Source organism: Phascolarctos cinereus, unplaced genomic scaffold (assembly GCF_003287225.1).
Source record: "Phascolarctos cinereus isolate Bilbo 61053 unplaced genomic scaffold, phaCin_HiC Scaffold_5;HRSCAF=322, whole genome shotgun sequence".
NCBI lineage: Eukaryota > Metazoa > Chordata > Mammalia > Diprotodontia > Phascolarctidae > Phascolarctos > Phascolarctos cinereus.
The window spans coordinates 129943510-129958328 of NW_027555958.1; the positions used below are offsets into that span (position 1 = coordinate 129943510).

At 37.5% G+C, this 14819-nt stretch overlaps 1 protein-coding gene across 1 annotated transcript in view; it reads left to right on the forward strand.

Moving 5' to 3' along the window:
* MTCL3 (MTCL family member 3) overlaps nucleotides 1-14819 on the forward strand; it is a 75443-nt gene that overhangs the window by 14976 nt on the left and 45648 nt on the right. Inside the window, exon 6 of the mRNA XM_020987004.2 lies at nucleotides 12724-12795. Within this exon, the coding sequence (XP_020842663.1) occupies nucleotides 12724-12795 (72 nt within the window). The remainder of the gene's footprint in view (nucleotides 1-12723; nucleotides 12796-14819) is intronic.

Consider the following 14819-nt stretch of genomic DNA (forward strand, 5'->3'; position numbering starts at 1 on the left):
CATTGGCCAAGAGTCTTGAATAACAGTGAAAATAATTAGAAAGCTCAATTTACTATTTGTTCAAGTGAATAATGAACAAATGACATGTTGGTTTGTCGATAAATGCACTGCCTCTCTGCTCATCATAGATACATTTTCATAGATAGAATTTGAAATATCTTCATCAAGTGACAGCCATCACTATGGTATCAGAGGATTTGCCAATTTGGAAGGTTCTATCTTTTTCAGGATAGACTTATGCTGCAGCTGTGAGGGTCATTTTCCTTAAAGCTCTGGTGATTTGTCCAAATTTCAATTTGAAAAATCCTACCACTGAAACAAATGCCCTCTGATTTTTTTTTCAAAATTGTAGGGATTTGTGCCAATTTTTCTTCTTTTACTTTGAGCAATTTTCATAGGATGTGAAATCTTTTCTTTTATTCTTATCTTTTACAAAATGATGCCTCATCTCTATCATTCATCTATTATTTATTAACTCACAACTGTGGATATAGCTTCTGGGTTATACTCCATTGATAAGGAAGAGATTGTTCAAAAATATGATTTGCAAAAACCCATTAGAGCTATGTTAGAATGAAAAGGTATGGCAGCCTTTATTGATCAGATTAAATGAAGTATTTGTTTGAAATAAATCATTCAGGATTTCATATTTGTCTGTTTGTCCCACAATGGATTTCATAGGAGTTGTCTAACTGATCAAATATGACATAATACCAAAGATTATCAAGGTATACCTTTACATTTAATTCATTTATGTATTGCTATTGCAAAGCCTAATGGCAATTGATATTTTCAATTAGCATATCTTCTTTAATTTTTTATGAATTCCAGAGCATCTTGATAAAAGGTAGAGGTTATAGAGATATATGATTGTCTTGAGTGAGGCCTGCAGTTCCCAGAACCATTATTAAGGGTGTGCCTGACATTTACAGTCAGTGTACTGTGGTGCTCGCCATGTACACACTAAAGATCTATATCTTGAGCACTTAATCCAAATGTAAGATTTGGAGCTTAAAAACCCTCAATTTAATTTTTGACTTTTAAACATTCTCTTTAAGACTAAGTTGGGCCATGTACTTAATTTTAGTTCCCTTATCTTTAAGAGGGAGGTAATATTGATTTCCTAAGAAATACCAGCTAAGTATAAAATCTCGGGCCAAGAAGAGATGGGATTGATTTGGGATTTGACTTTGCTCAAGAAAATTCTATATAAATGTAATATATGAATTTTCCTTAATCTATAACCAGTAACCAGCAAACACATTCTCCATTTGATAGCTGTTTTCATTTTAATTATATCACTAGTAAATGCCTACCATCCCCCAACTACTGTGTGGTTAAGCCAAGTTGTCTTTCCAATACAATACAATAAAATAAACATTTATGAAGTGCCTACTATGTGCCAAGCACTGTGCTAGGTGCTGAGGATGCAAATAAGAAAAAGATAGTCTCTGTCCTTGAGGATCTTACAATCTGATGGAGGAATACAACATACCAAACACATTGTCTTTGAAACAGGAAATGGCCTGGCCTGTATGATGGGAAGCAAGATCAAAATGATCTTGACATTTTTTACACTGAAACCACCAAAAAAAATTTCAATGGAGTAAATGCAAACATAGGTCCTTTTTTTAAAAAAATACTCATTTATACAACAAGAGATCTTGATAACAGTTTTTATGGAAATGGTGTAGGAAGGAACAGTATTTGACCATAAATTTAATACGAATCAACAGTGCAACGTGAATGTTTGACAAGCATCACTATCACAGACTGTGTTAACAGAAGTACAAGGTCCAGAGCAAGAACGCTAGTGCTTCCATTTATATGCTGACGTGCCAGATCAAATCTCAAGTATTATGTTCAGTTCTGTGCACCATACTTTAAAAGACATTAGTAAACTGGAACATGTTTGAAGAAGGGCAACAAGGCTAGTGAAGTATATAGATATCTTGTCAAATGAAGAATAGTTGAAGGAACTTGGTATGTACATCTATCTTGAAGAAGAAATGGGTTGAGGGGACGGAGTGTGGTAAATATTTCTAAGTATTTAAAAGGCTATTCCTGAAGAAGCAGGTTTATTCTTGTTGCTCCAGAGAGCAGAACAAGGTCAAAGGAAAGATGTTAGAGGAAGGGAGATTTCATCTTGTTGTGAGGAAAACAATTAAATATGAAAAATAATAATTCATATATACTGGTGTAATACTTTGTCACTTTCAAAGCCCTTTGTACACATTATCTCACAGAATGAGCATGTCACAGGACAGAAACTGGGAGATTGGACTAGATTAATTCTGAAGTCCCTTACAACTGTGAGGTTGCACGATTTTATGCTGTATGAATTTAAGGACTCCTGTAAAGCAGGCTGTTTCTTCTTAGCACCCTTTTGTTGCACTTTCGGAATTTGAGATATCTCATGTACAATTTAAATGGCAGTTTCTATCACATTGTCACATTTAATTGACAGTTTCTGTTAGGATTCTAAGTTTGGTATGACACACATGAGCTAGATTCATTCAAGGTTGCTATAACCATTGAAAGACAGGATAAATTCATTACGGGTTAAAAGGAAGCCAGATAATCAGTTTAAGTAGTGAGTGATGACTGAAGCATGTTATCCTTCCATCACTTTTTAAACTAACTGTGAAGAACTGTTGTTACTGTGTGAACATGATTTTCCCAGGTCAGTTCCTATTTAATCAGAGCTATAACGCTGTTTTTGGAATCAATCTTTTAAATGGAGTAAACCAGAAAAGAATAGTATGTCAAATTCATTACTAGCTACCATTATAAGCATCATTTCACTATGGTTCCATTCATTCAGTAAATCAATCAATTAACAAGCATTTATTAAATACCTACTATGTGTCAGGTCTTTGTTCTGCTCTCTGGAGCAACAAGAATAAGCTTGATTCTTTAGTAATGAACCCTTAAATGTTTGGAGATATTTACCACCCACCCCTCCCCATCTCTTCATCAAGATAAATACACATCCCAAGTTCCTTCATGCCAGCTAAGTACTGGGGAATACAAAGACAATGAATGAAACAATCTTTACTTTGAAAGGAGATTATATTCTAATAGGAAGACAAGTACACTTATAAGTAAATACTGAATAAATATAAATAAACGCAGAGTAGTTCAAAGTAGTTTGTCAGTGAGAGCACTAGCAGTTGAGGATCAGGAAAAGTTTCATGTAGAAGGTGATATCTAAGGTAATTTTGAAGGAAGAGGAGGATTCATTTAGTGGAAGTGAAGAACAATTATATTCCAGGTACAGGGGACCACCACAGCAAAGACACTGAGAGATGTGTGAAGAGAGGAGAAAGGCCTATCTTGGCTAGCTTGCAGACAAAGAAGTAGTGATGTCTAATGAGACTGGAAGGCTTGACTGAGGCCAGGTGGTAAAGGGTTTTAAAATTAAACAGACTTCATATTTTATTAAAGAAATTGGAAGCCACTGGAGGCATTGAGTAGGAAAATGACATAGTTGGATCTGTACTTAAAAATCATGTCTGCATCAGTGTGGAGAATTTACTAGAGTGAAGGGAGGCATAAGGCAGGGAGACCAAATAGGAACTATTGAAGTAATCTAAGCAAGAGGTGAGGCATACCTGAACTAAGGTGGTGGCTACATGAATGGAGAAAGGAAGGGGTCAGATGGAAAAGATTTTATGTGTAGGGAGAAAATTTGGGCAAACAGAGTGACTTGCCCTGGATCACACAGCTAGGAAGAGTCTAAGGCCAGATTTGAACTCACAAAGTTGAGTCTTCCTGACTCCAGGCCCAGTGCACTATTCACTGCACCATCCACTGCGCCGCCTAGTGAGAGACCTACACAAGATATATGTAGATCTGCAGTCACCTGCATAGAGATGACAGCTAAACCCAGTGGAATTGATGAGGTCATCAAGAGAAGTATAGAGAGAAAAGAGAAGAGGGCTTATGACTGAGCCTTGTGGAATACCTGCAATTGATATGAGTGATGATAGAGCAAAAGGAGACTGAGAGGTAGTCAGGTAGGAGGAAAACCAAGAGAGGGCAGTGTCACAAAAACCCAGAGAGAAGAGAGCATCAGGAAGAGTGGATGGTCAACACTATCAAATACAGCTGATAAATCTAGAAAGCTGAGGCCCATGAGAAGACTATCAGGCTTGACAATTAAAAAAGTGTTGATAACTGTGGAGGAAGGAGTTCAGTTGAGTGATGGCATTGGAAGCCAGATTGCAAAGGGTTGAGCTGTGAGATAAGAATTAGAGGCAGAAAGCATGAAAAACTTTTTCAGAGTATTTGGCTGAAAAAGTGAGGGTAGGATGACAGTTTGAGGGAGTAAAAGGGTCTAGTGAAGGTTTTTTTTAAAGACACAGAACACTTGATCATATTTAAGGAGAACAGGAAAGAAACCAGTAAGTAGTGGCTGTGGCTGAAAGTGCCTTTTGATTTGATCCTTTCAAATACTCTAGGGTTCCAGATAAAAAATTAATATATTAGTCCAACATTTTCTTATTCATAAATCTTTTTCTTCATGATTAGGTGTGTCTGTGGCCACTTGCAATATGTTTATGCTAGGAAGCTTTTTTCCCCCAATATTTAAAGTAATGAGTCTTGTTTTGGGGCTAACTCAGTATCAACTCCTCTGAAGATCTTTTAAAAAGCATGTTATTGTACTTATTCTAGTACAGGATGTTTTTAACATTAGCAATTAAAGTACTAAATATTCAATCTGTTTAGTGCTATAGACATCCATTTCAGCCCAAAGAGGGGAAAGAAGAAAAGAACCATTAAAGAAAGGAAATCCAGTCAGTCTCTTTAGTTTGTTTGCTTGTTTGTTTAATGCCTGTGATTGTAGCAGCTCCATTAGAAATTATTTCTTGTCAGAAAAGAAAAGGTTTACTAACTGGGAAGGTCCTTTGTCTTTATTTGTTCTTCCCCTTGCCCCCCAAAAAGTACATGGAGACTGGTGAGAGAGAAGTGTGCCAGCAAAGGGGGGAAGGAGTAACATTAGGGATATGGAACGAGGAAAGGAAAGACTGAAATCCTAAGGGTTTTTTCCTCCTGGTGGGGGTGGTAGGGACGTGTGGAGCTGATTTATTGACTTCAGATGTTGGGTCTCATGTTGTGTGGCATGCTACCCTTAGAATTATTCTTCATTCTGCATGCGAATGCAAAGCTCTTTACTTATGATTATCTCTTGGGAAATAAATTATTGACTTCACTTTCCCATTCCTTTCTAGGATAACTGATCACTTATTCCTACTGTTTGAGAGAGTGAATGGACTAATGCCTATTTCCTTTCTCTTATTCACTCCCTATTTCCTCCTTTCTAAGCTCTTGCATTTTCTCCTGACACTTAGAAGGGGTTTTAAGAAAAGAAATTCATTATCTTCTAGAATCTACATGGCACAATTCCTAGGCATTTCACTTCTCCTTATTTCTACTCTGTAAAAGTGTCTTGATTGAAGAGACAGGTTGAAATTCAAGGCCATTAATCTTTGGTGAATGCATTTTAAAAACAAATATTCCTAAGCATGCCTAGAAAATTATGAAAGGAGCAAACAATGAAAAACTCAAATTTTTCTAGATTTAGAGATTGATTCAGAAGAGTCAGCTGGTGTAGCCACCATGGAGTATTCAGTACTTTCTTCTGGGAAGAAGAATGAGACTTAAGATTCAAATAGGGGACTGACATTGTGCTGAATTATATTCTATAATAAACTTGAGTTGCACAGTAGACTTTATTAGCCTCAAACTTATTGCACCTTCGGTATTAGTTAAATATTTTGGTTTTTATTCAATGATTTTTTGTTGTTGTTCAGTTGTCTGTTGGTGACCCCATTTGAAGTTTTCTTGGAAAAGATACTAGAGTGGTTTGCCATTTCCTTCTCTAGATCATTTTGCAGATGAGGAAACTGAGTTAAGTGACTTGCCCAGGGTCACACAGTTAGTGAAAGTCTGAAGCTGGATTTGAACTCAAGTCTTCCTGACTCCAAGCCCAGCACTCTATCTACTGCCTACATCACGGTCATGTCTTCTTTCTCGAATTGCTACCCTCAAAAAGAATGGTTAGGAAACTGAAGCACTAGAACTCTGGGGCAGAATGACTAGCATGTACTCTTCCTAAGCAGCCTTTCTTTCCCATGTAGGATCATAGGATCATACATTTCAAGTTGAGGACACTTCAGAGGAGGTCACTGATGCCAAACCCCCTTTGTGTTCTAGATATGGATATTTTGTCTCTGACCCTGGCTAAGTCACTTAATCTATATAAGATTTAGGTTGGAATTCTGCCTCAGGCACTTAGTGACTTGAGTAGGGTGACAGAGCCAATAAGTGCTTGAGGTAGAATTCAAACCCAAATATTCCTGATTCCAAGTCCCACTGCCTCACTAAGGCCTCAAGAGCCCACAAGGAAACAAGATTCCAAAAACAGCCAAGTAAATAGTAGTCTCTGAGGCATATGCTCTGGTGCCTGGTCCCTTGGGCACAGGGACCAGAAAGGTCGCAGGACTTTGTGGTGAGAGGAAGGTTCACAGAAGGGAGATCAGCAAGGAACAAAGCTACAGAAGGAGGCAGGGGAAGGAGAGCTGGCAGTGGAAGAAAGGTTATAACAGGAATCCCTTAGCAAGCTGTTTTAGGAGATCTAGAAACTTATTTTGTTCCAGTGGGAACAAAAAATTGGTGAGAGTTAAAAAAGAGTGGGCCTCAAGAATAAAGAAAAATGATACAGAGCAAAACAAAGTAGGTCTCATTTTAACTCTTCTTTCTTGCAGTTTTCCTTTTTAAATTTTTAATAATGAAAGCAATTGCATTTGTTCCTGATGAATGGAATTCTAAAATGACCCTTTTCCCTTGGGCCTTTTGTTTGCCACCCCCAACCCACCACCACGGTTTCTTCTTTCAAGATGCTTCCCAAAAGAGCAGCATGAGAATTAGATGCAGTCATTAGATGCAATTCATTCCTCTGGATCCCTTCCTCCACGCCTCTCCTCACCTCCAAGATCATTTCTTAACCAAAAATTTAGGACTCCACATCTGCCTTCTTCGGAGAGACAATGGAGAATGTGGAGAAGAGCACTGGCTACAAAAGACACTAAAAGTGTATTATAGTGGGGTCATGCCCTAACCCTTCTGTGTCAGGTCCTACTTAAAGGCCTCAGGCATTGGGAGGGGGCAGAGGAGTGATGGAGGTGTATGAGGAGGAAAACTGAGAACAAGTGTTCTGTTTCAAGGCCATGGAGCAAAACCTTCCCTGAAGCCACTTCTGTTGTGCTCTCTACCCACCTGTTGCCCAGAGAACACAAGGGTAGCCATTGCCCAGGCAGGGTCTGCAATCCTGACAGGGTATGTATACATGTAGGGGAAAGGGGCTGGTTGTTGTTCAATTGTGTCCAACTCTTCAGGACCTCATTTGGAATTCCCTTGGCAAAAATGCTGGACTCCTTCTCCAGCTCATTTTACAGATGAGGGAACTGAGGCAAATTGGCTTAAATGACTTGCCCAGGGTCACACAGCTAGTGTCTGAGACTGGTTTTGAACACAGGTCTTCCTGACTCCAGGTCCCAGCACTAGGGTGCCACCTAGCTGCCCCAAGAAGGAAGTAGAGCTCAAAAGAAAAATACCAATATTATACTACCCAATGCAATCTAATTTTGTATTTATAAATATACAAAGATGAAACAAAAAACAACAACAAAACTAGCCCATGCCCTCAGGAAGCTTATATTCTATATGGGGGGAAGGGGAGAAGATAACATGTAAACAGGTAATAATGTGAAGTAGTAGAGAGCATTAATAATTCAGGGTATCCGGAAGAATTCCCCAAAGGCAATGGCCCATGAACATTTAAGGATATTTGGTGATTCTAAGAGGCCAATGAAGAGAGCGCATTCCAAACATGGGGGACAGCCTGGATCTCTAAGCAGGACTTGACCCAAGAGGAGCAGAGAAGGAGGGATCCCAGTATATACACCCTTGCAGCCAATGTTCTTCTTGACCTCCACGGCTCTTGGGGAGGATGGATGTAAGGTCCAAAAGGATAGAGATGGGATAATGATAAGTTCAGAGAATGCTAAGAAGGCCATTATGATTCAAAACAAATGATAAACCTGAAAAGATAGGCTGGAACCAGATTGCGAATGCCAAGCTAAGTGTTTTATATTGGCAACTAGGTGGTACACTGGATACAGTACCAGGCCTGGGGCCAGGTAGATTCCTCTCCTTGAGTTCAGATCTGGCCTTAACTACTTACTAGCTGTGTGACCCTGGACAAGTCACTTAATCCTCTTTGCCTCAGTTTCCTCATCTGTAAAATGGGCTGGAGAAGGAAGCGGCAAACCATTCCAGTATGTTTGCCAAGAAAACCCCAAGTAGGGTCATGAAGAGTCAGATACAATTGAAAAATGACTGAACTGAAGGATTTTATGTTTTGTTCTGTGGGCAATAAGGAGCTACTGAAAATTCTTAAACAGAAGAGGCCCAGAGTTCATGATGAGGATGGTATAGAAGCAACTAAAAATAAATAAATATTTTTTTAAAAAATAAAATAATTCTTAAATTAAAAAAGAACTCTTGCTTAAAATTGACCCTTCTGCTCTCCTTCCTTGCTCAAAGCAAAACTTTGCAAAACTACTGCCCAATGCCTGGGTTTTAAATTTTCCCCCTCTCCTTCCCCCTCCCCTAAGATAGCCTGCAGTCTGATATAGGCTATACATGTACAATTATATTACACATATTTCTACATTGGTCATGTTGTGAAAGAAGAATCAGAACAAAAGGGAAAAGCCACAAGAAAGAAAAAAAAAGAGAGAAAATACTATGCTTCAATCCGCATGCAGATTCCATGGTTCTTTCTCTGGATGTGGATAGCATTTTCCATCATGAGTCTTTAGGAACTGTCTTAGATCATTGCATTGCTCAGAAGAGCTAAGTCTATCAAAGTTGGTCATAGCAGAATATGGCTGTTACTGTGTACAGTGTTCTCCTGGTTCTGCTCACTTCACTCAGCATCAGTTCATGTAAATCTTTCCAGGTTTTTCTGAAACCCGCCTTTAAGCAGGAGTTCTTAATTTGGAGTCCAGGAACTTTAAAAAACAGTATCTTGATTACTATATTTCCATGTAAGTTCCTTTGTTTTATGTATTTAAAAACATTATTCTGAGAAGGGGTCCATAGGCTTTACCAGACTGCTAGAGGCAGCCATGACACAGAAAAGGCTAAGTACTCCTTGTCTAGGTCTTAAACTTATGGTACTGCAAAAATCAAGCTGTGTCACCTATGATAAAGAAAAATTGGGGGTCTGAATTTGGAGTCAGAGAGTTTGGGATCAAATCCCAACTCTTCCATTTGCTCCCCATGTGACTTTGGGTGAGATACTTAGTCCATCTAGGACTCAATTTCCTCATCTATAAAATGAAGAAGTTGGACTAAATGGTCTCTAAGGTTCTTTCTGTCTAAATCGATGATCTTATAGCTTCTTAATATTTCCTTGTTTTGTGGTTGTGATTGTTTTGTTTTTATTGTTGTTCATTATCCCTCAGCATTTTACTTAAATGGTTTTTAGAATGTTCCTCTTACAGCTCCATCAGGGGAGACTTCAAGGGGAAAACACATTTTCTTTTGTCCTTGTACAGAATGCCAAATCCTAACCATGTAGTTATGCAAGATTCCCCTTAGAACTACAGAATCAATTTCAGAGCTGGGAGAGATCCTTAAGGATTTTCAAGTCCTACTCCCTCATGTTATAGCTGAGTATACTGAGGCCGAGAGAATGGATGAAGGGATGATAAAACATTTATTAAGCACTTACTATACTGTGCTAAGTGCTAGGTATTATAAATGTAGTCTTGGTGCAGCTTTAAGCTTTAATAGCTTAAAACTATATGAAGAATTTTGGGACACTGTACAAGTGAATACAATCTCTTTCCTCAAGAAGCTTAAATTCAAGACAGAAAGTATAGGGGAGTGGTGGCCAGTGTTTTGATAGTATTGATTTGATTCTTTTGTTCAGAACCAGAGTTGGAAGGATGGTGGGGGGAAAGGAAGGGGAGAGTGGTATTTAGAGAAGGGTATATGCAAAGTAGCATGAATATGGTTGAAGAGTGATATGGTGTGTCTGAGTCTAGGCTAGATATGGTAAATATTCACCAATAAGAAGCCTAGGATCTCAAGAGAGATGAAAAGACCTAGTCAAGGTCACACCCTAGCTGGGGGCAAAGCTGGTGCTAGTACCCAGCTCCTAGGGCAGTATAATATCTACCATGTCCTGATGACTCCTTTCTCTGAAGTATCATGGGCTTCCACAGAATCACAGAATTATAGAACCCCAAAATTCCTACAATTGGAAGGGATGCCAGGTGCCATCTAGGCCAACCAATAACCAAAAGGAATCCCCACTATATAACATACCTGGCAAATGGTCTTCCAGATTCTACTTTAAGACCTCCAATGAAGATGAACCCACCATTTCCTTTTTGGACAGCTCTCATTGTTAGAAAGTTTTTGCTGACTTTGTTTAAGCCTAAAATTTTCCTTTTTGCAGCTTCCCATCGTTGCTTCTGGTTCTGCTCTCTGGAACCAAACAAAAGAAGTTTAATACCTCTGTCACATGACAGCCCTTCTACATGCTTGAATACAGCTTTCATGTACTTGCTCCCCACTCCGATCCCTGTCATCTCTTTTTCAAGATAACATCCCCACTTCCTCCTATTTGTCCTCTTATGGCATGGCCTTAAAGCCATTCATCATCCTATTTTTTTCACCATTCAATGCTGTCTAGGTTTTCAGTGCCTTTTTAAAACTATGACGTCCAGTGCTGAACACTATATTGCAGAGAAAAGAGGTACTATCATCAACTTATTCCTGGAAGGTATATAAACACATATATACACATTGTATGTATATACACACACACACACACACACATATATACATAGATATACATATAGAGGTATATATAGATATATATAGCTATATAGGTGTATATATATACATATATATACATACATATATATATGTATGTATATGTGTGTGTGTGTGTGTGTGTGTGTGTGTGTGTGTATGTCTTAATTGCAGTTCACTTTATTTAACTGACCCCATTCTTCTTCTTAGGACTTATTTAGAAAAATAGAAACACAAATCCACTCTCTCAAATTCTTGCTCACTTGCTTCCCTGTGAACCTGAGTTCAAATCCTGACTGACATTTAGTTGCTTTTTGACCTTAGATAAATCATTTAACCTCTATTTGCCTCAGTTTCCTCAACTACACAATGGGCATAATAATAGCACTTATCTCTTAGGGTTGTGTGGGGTTCAAATGAGTTAATATTTGTGAAGGCACATAGTAGGTGCTATATAAATGCTACTTCTTGTTGTTTCCAAATGAAGGGTAGTGGTAATTTTTTGTTTTGTTATTGTTGTTGTTCAGTTGTTTTAGTTATGTCCAGCTCTTCATGACCCCATTTGGGGTTTTCTTGACAAAGATACTAGACTTTGCCATTTCCTTCTCTAGCTCATTTTTCAAATGAGAAAACTGAGGCAAACTAGGTTAAATGATTTGCCCAGAGTCACATAGCTAGTAAGTTTCTGAGGCCAGATTTGAATTCAGGAAGATAAATCTTCCTAATTCTACACCCAGCACTCCAATTGATTAATATAGGCATATTAGCTACTGATGGTACATTGAAAACAGGATTGAACTTTTAATCAAAAGACCTGGGTTTGAGTTGCTCTGTCCTATACTAGGTATGTTGTCATAAACAAGTCAGTGAATCTATCTAAGTTTCAATTTTTTCAGGTAATAATTATACCTTTCTTCCATACTTCATGGGGTCTTTTTGAGGGTCTTACAAGATACTAAATGTGAATTCAAGGATGGAGGATTGACCTGCTTGTATGCTCTGTCATAGGACTAGCCTTCAGGGGATTGCCAAGCCCACATGGCAGAGGGGAATGAGGCTACATGATAATACTTTGTAACTTAAATTGCTATCCAAATATCAGGTATCATCATTATAGCTTTTGTCTTTAATGTGTTTATAAGAAGTCTGGAGGATATAGAAGTAAATAAAGACCTGGGATGTTCATTTGACTCCATGGTCTCAACTTCACATTTAAAGGTGGTTGAAACAAATTTTACTGTTTCTCTGCCTCCAATACCTGAATTTATGTCCTCATTTAATATTATGGAGTATCTTGGGATTAATGAGCTGACATAATTAAATTTGATGTATTTAATTTCTTGCCTAACCTCTATTGTTGTGGAAGCTGTATTCTATATTGCATAAGGCTAGAGTTTGGGACAGGACCAATGTCCACCTCATAATCTAACCATAATGCCACTCTGTCCCAAGATAACTAAATAGATAGATAGATAGATAGATAGATAGATAGATAGATAGATAGACAGATAACATCTAATAAGTTCATATAGATATATAAAACTAAAGTGTCCTGAATTAAACTTTAATTCTTTATTATCAGAATAATTTGCCTAGCCCAAATTCACCTATCATTTTCTGTTTTGCAATCTTCCCTAAATGAAGCTATTTGTATTTTATCATTTTTTAATTCTTTATGTTAATTATTTTTGTAGAATGGCTGATATTATTCAATTAGATAGTCTGTATCATGATTATCATACCATTTTGATGAATACCTTTCAGAAAATAAAACTGATTTAGATTTTACATTAAGCCAACTATAAATATACCTGTTCTTTGTTGCAGCTATCACTGAAAAGAAGAGGAAGTAAAGACTTGCAGAAATCTGATAAAAAGTCACAGCAGACTCCTACAGAGGTAAGTTGATACAAAATGCAACTATCACAAATCCTTCCTGGTAACACAACAGACGTGTTCAGATACTTCCTCACTGATTATTAAAATTGCAACAGCTCCATTAGTTAATCAGTTAGCTCTGTGTGTTTTTTTAAAAATATATTTCTCATTAAATAAACTGGAGAAATCTTTTCCCATAAGCTTTTTCTCATTTTTCCTTCTCTATGTCAAGCCCCTGAAACATAAATAAACTTCACAATTAGCTGGCTATACAACATATAAACAGAAACAAATAATAAAACTAACATATAAGTAATGGTTTACTGCTTATCAAGGCATAAGAAAGCAAGCACCCTGAGTCACTTCTATCACTGTTAAGTGCTAACTTCTTAATTCTGGAAATACAAGCCCACATTCAGTTTTCTCAGAAGACCAATTAAATTCTCTTCTCGAGAATTCTCTTCACATTTTTTCTCTATAAAATAAGAGTAAAATAAAAGTTCTCTCAGAAAAGAAGTTATCATAGTCCTTTCCTTTTATTCAGTCTCTCTCTAGAATAAGACTTCATTTATCATTCCCAAGATTCCATTGCCTCTTAAAGAAACAGCAATAGTATCCATAGTGTCTATGAGAGAGGCTATTGAAGCTGGTGCTACTACATATGTTTATATGTAGGCATAGATGTAGGGTAATATGTATATGTCCATAACAAATATTTAATTAGAGTATACATGAGTACATGTATTACTGGTTCAATGCATTCATTGAATCACATAATTTCAGAGTTGGAAAAGAGCACAGAGATCATATGTGACCTAGAATCCCTTCTATCATCCATAGACAGTCATCTAGCCATTGTTTAAAGATCTCCAATACGGATAAAACTTTCACTCCAAGGCATTCCATTCCATTTTATGTGTACTGATTATTTGAGAGTTTTTCCTTATATCAAGTATAAATCTGCTATTTTGCAATTTGCACCCATTGTTCATAATTCTGTCCTCTAACATTAGGAGAAACTAGTTCCTCTTTCACATAACACTGTAAGACAGCTATCACGGTCCCAAGTCCTTTCTTCCCCAGGCTAATTATCTCTATTTCCTTCAGCTGATCTTCTCATGGTTTGAAGTCTTTCCCTGTCTTGATTGCCCTCCTCTAGATGCTCTCCAGCTTATCAAAGCATTTTTTAAAATGTGCCTCTTAGAAATGAATACAGTACTCCAGATATGGACTGTCACTTTCCTCACTCTAAACACTACGCCTCTTTTAAATCAGATTAAAATTGCATCAGCCCTTTTGTAGTTGCCATAAATCATGGTTAACTTATAATTAGTTTGCATTCAATTCAGTTCAATAAACATTTTATTGAGCTCCTACTATGTGCCAGGCATTGTCTTAAGTGATGGGGATACAAATAAGAAAAGGAAAGTCTCTGCTGTCAAGGAGCTTACAATCTAATAGGGGAAGATAACAGGAAAGAAAGCTGGAAATATGTCAGGGGTGGGGAGACAACAGGGGCATCTTGTTCATGGAGCTGAAACCAAGCAGAACTGCAGATGGAGACTCAGATCTTTATCAGCCAAACTGATGTGTGTCCATACCTCTCCCATCTTGTACTTGTATGGATGGTATGTTTGCTTTTAATGGTATTGATTTTTGCTTCTCTTCTTCCAGATTATCCTGTTCTTCACTTTGGTATTTGCATTCTCAATAATTTGTCTTCTCTTTTGTGTCTTTAGTGAAACTTGGCCATTGTTCTGCCAATTATTTCTGCTGTGCAGGCCATAAATTTTACTCTCACAATTCTCATTTCTCTTTCAAACCACTCAGGAACAGCGTTGTGGTTCTATATTCTCAAAATTCAGTGTCCTCTGCCTCATCAGATGTTGAATCATTTTCCTTTGTTTTGGAGTATTTATTCATAGATGTCTGAACTTGTTTACGAGATTTGCAAGCCATATTTCTTCCTGCCCTTAATGTCTTCCCTGTTGGTTTATCTGCTTATGTGCAAGATCTTTATGTTTTTTTTCTTCCTGAGATCTTTA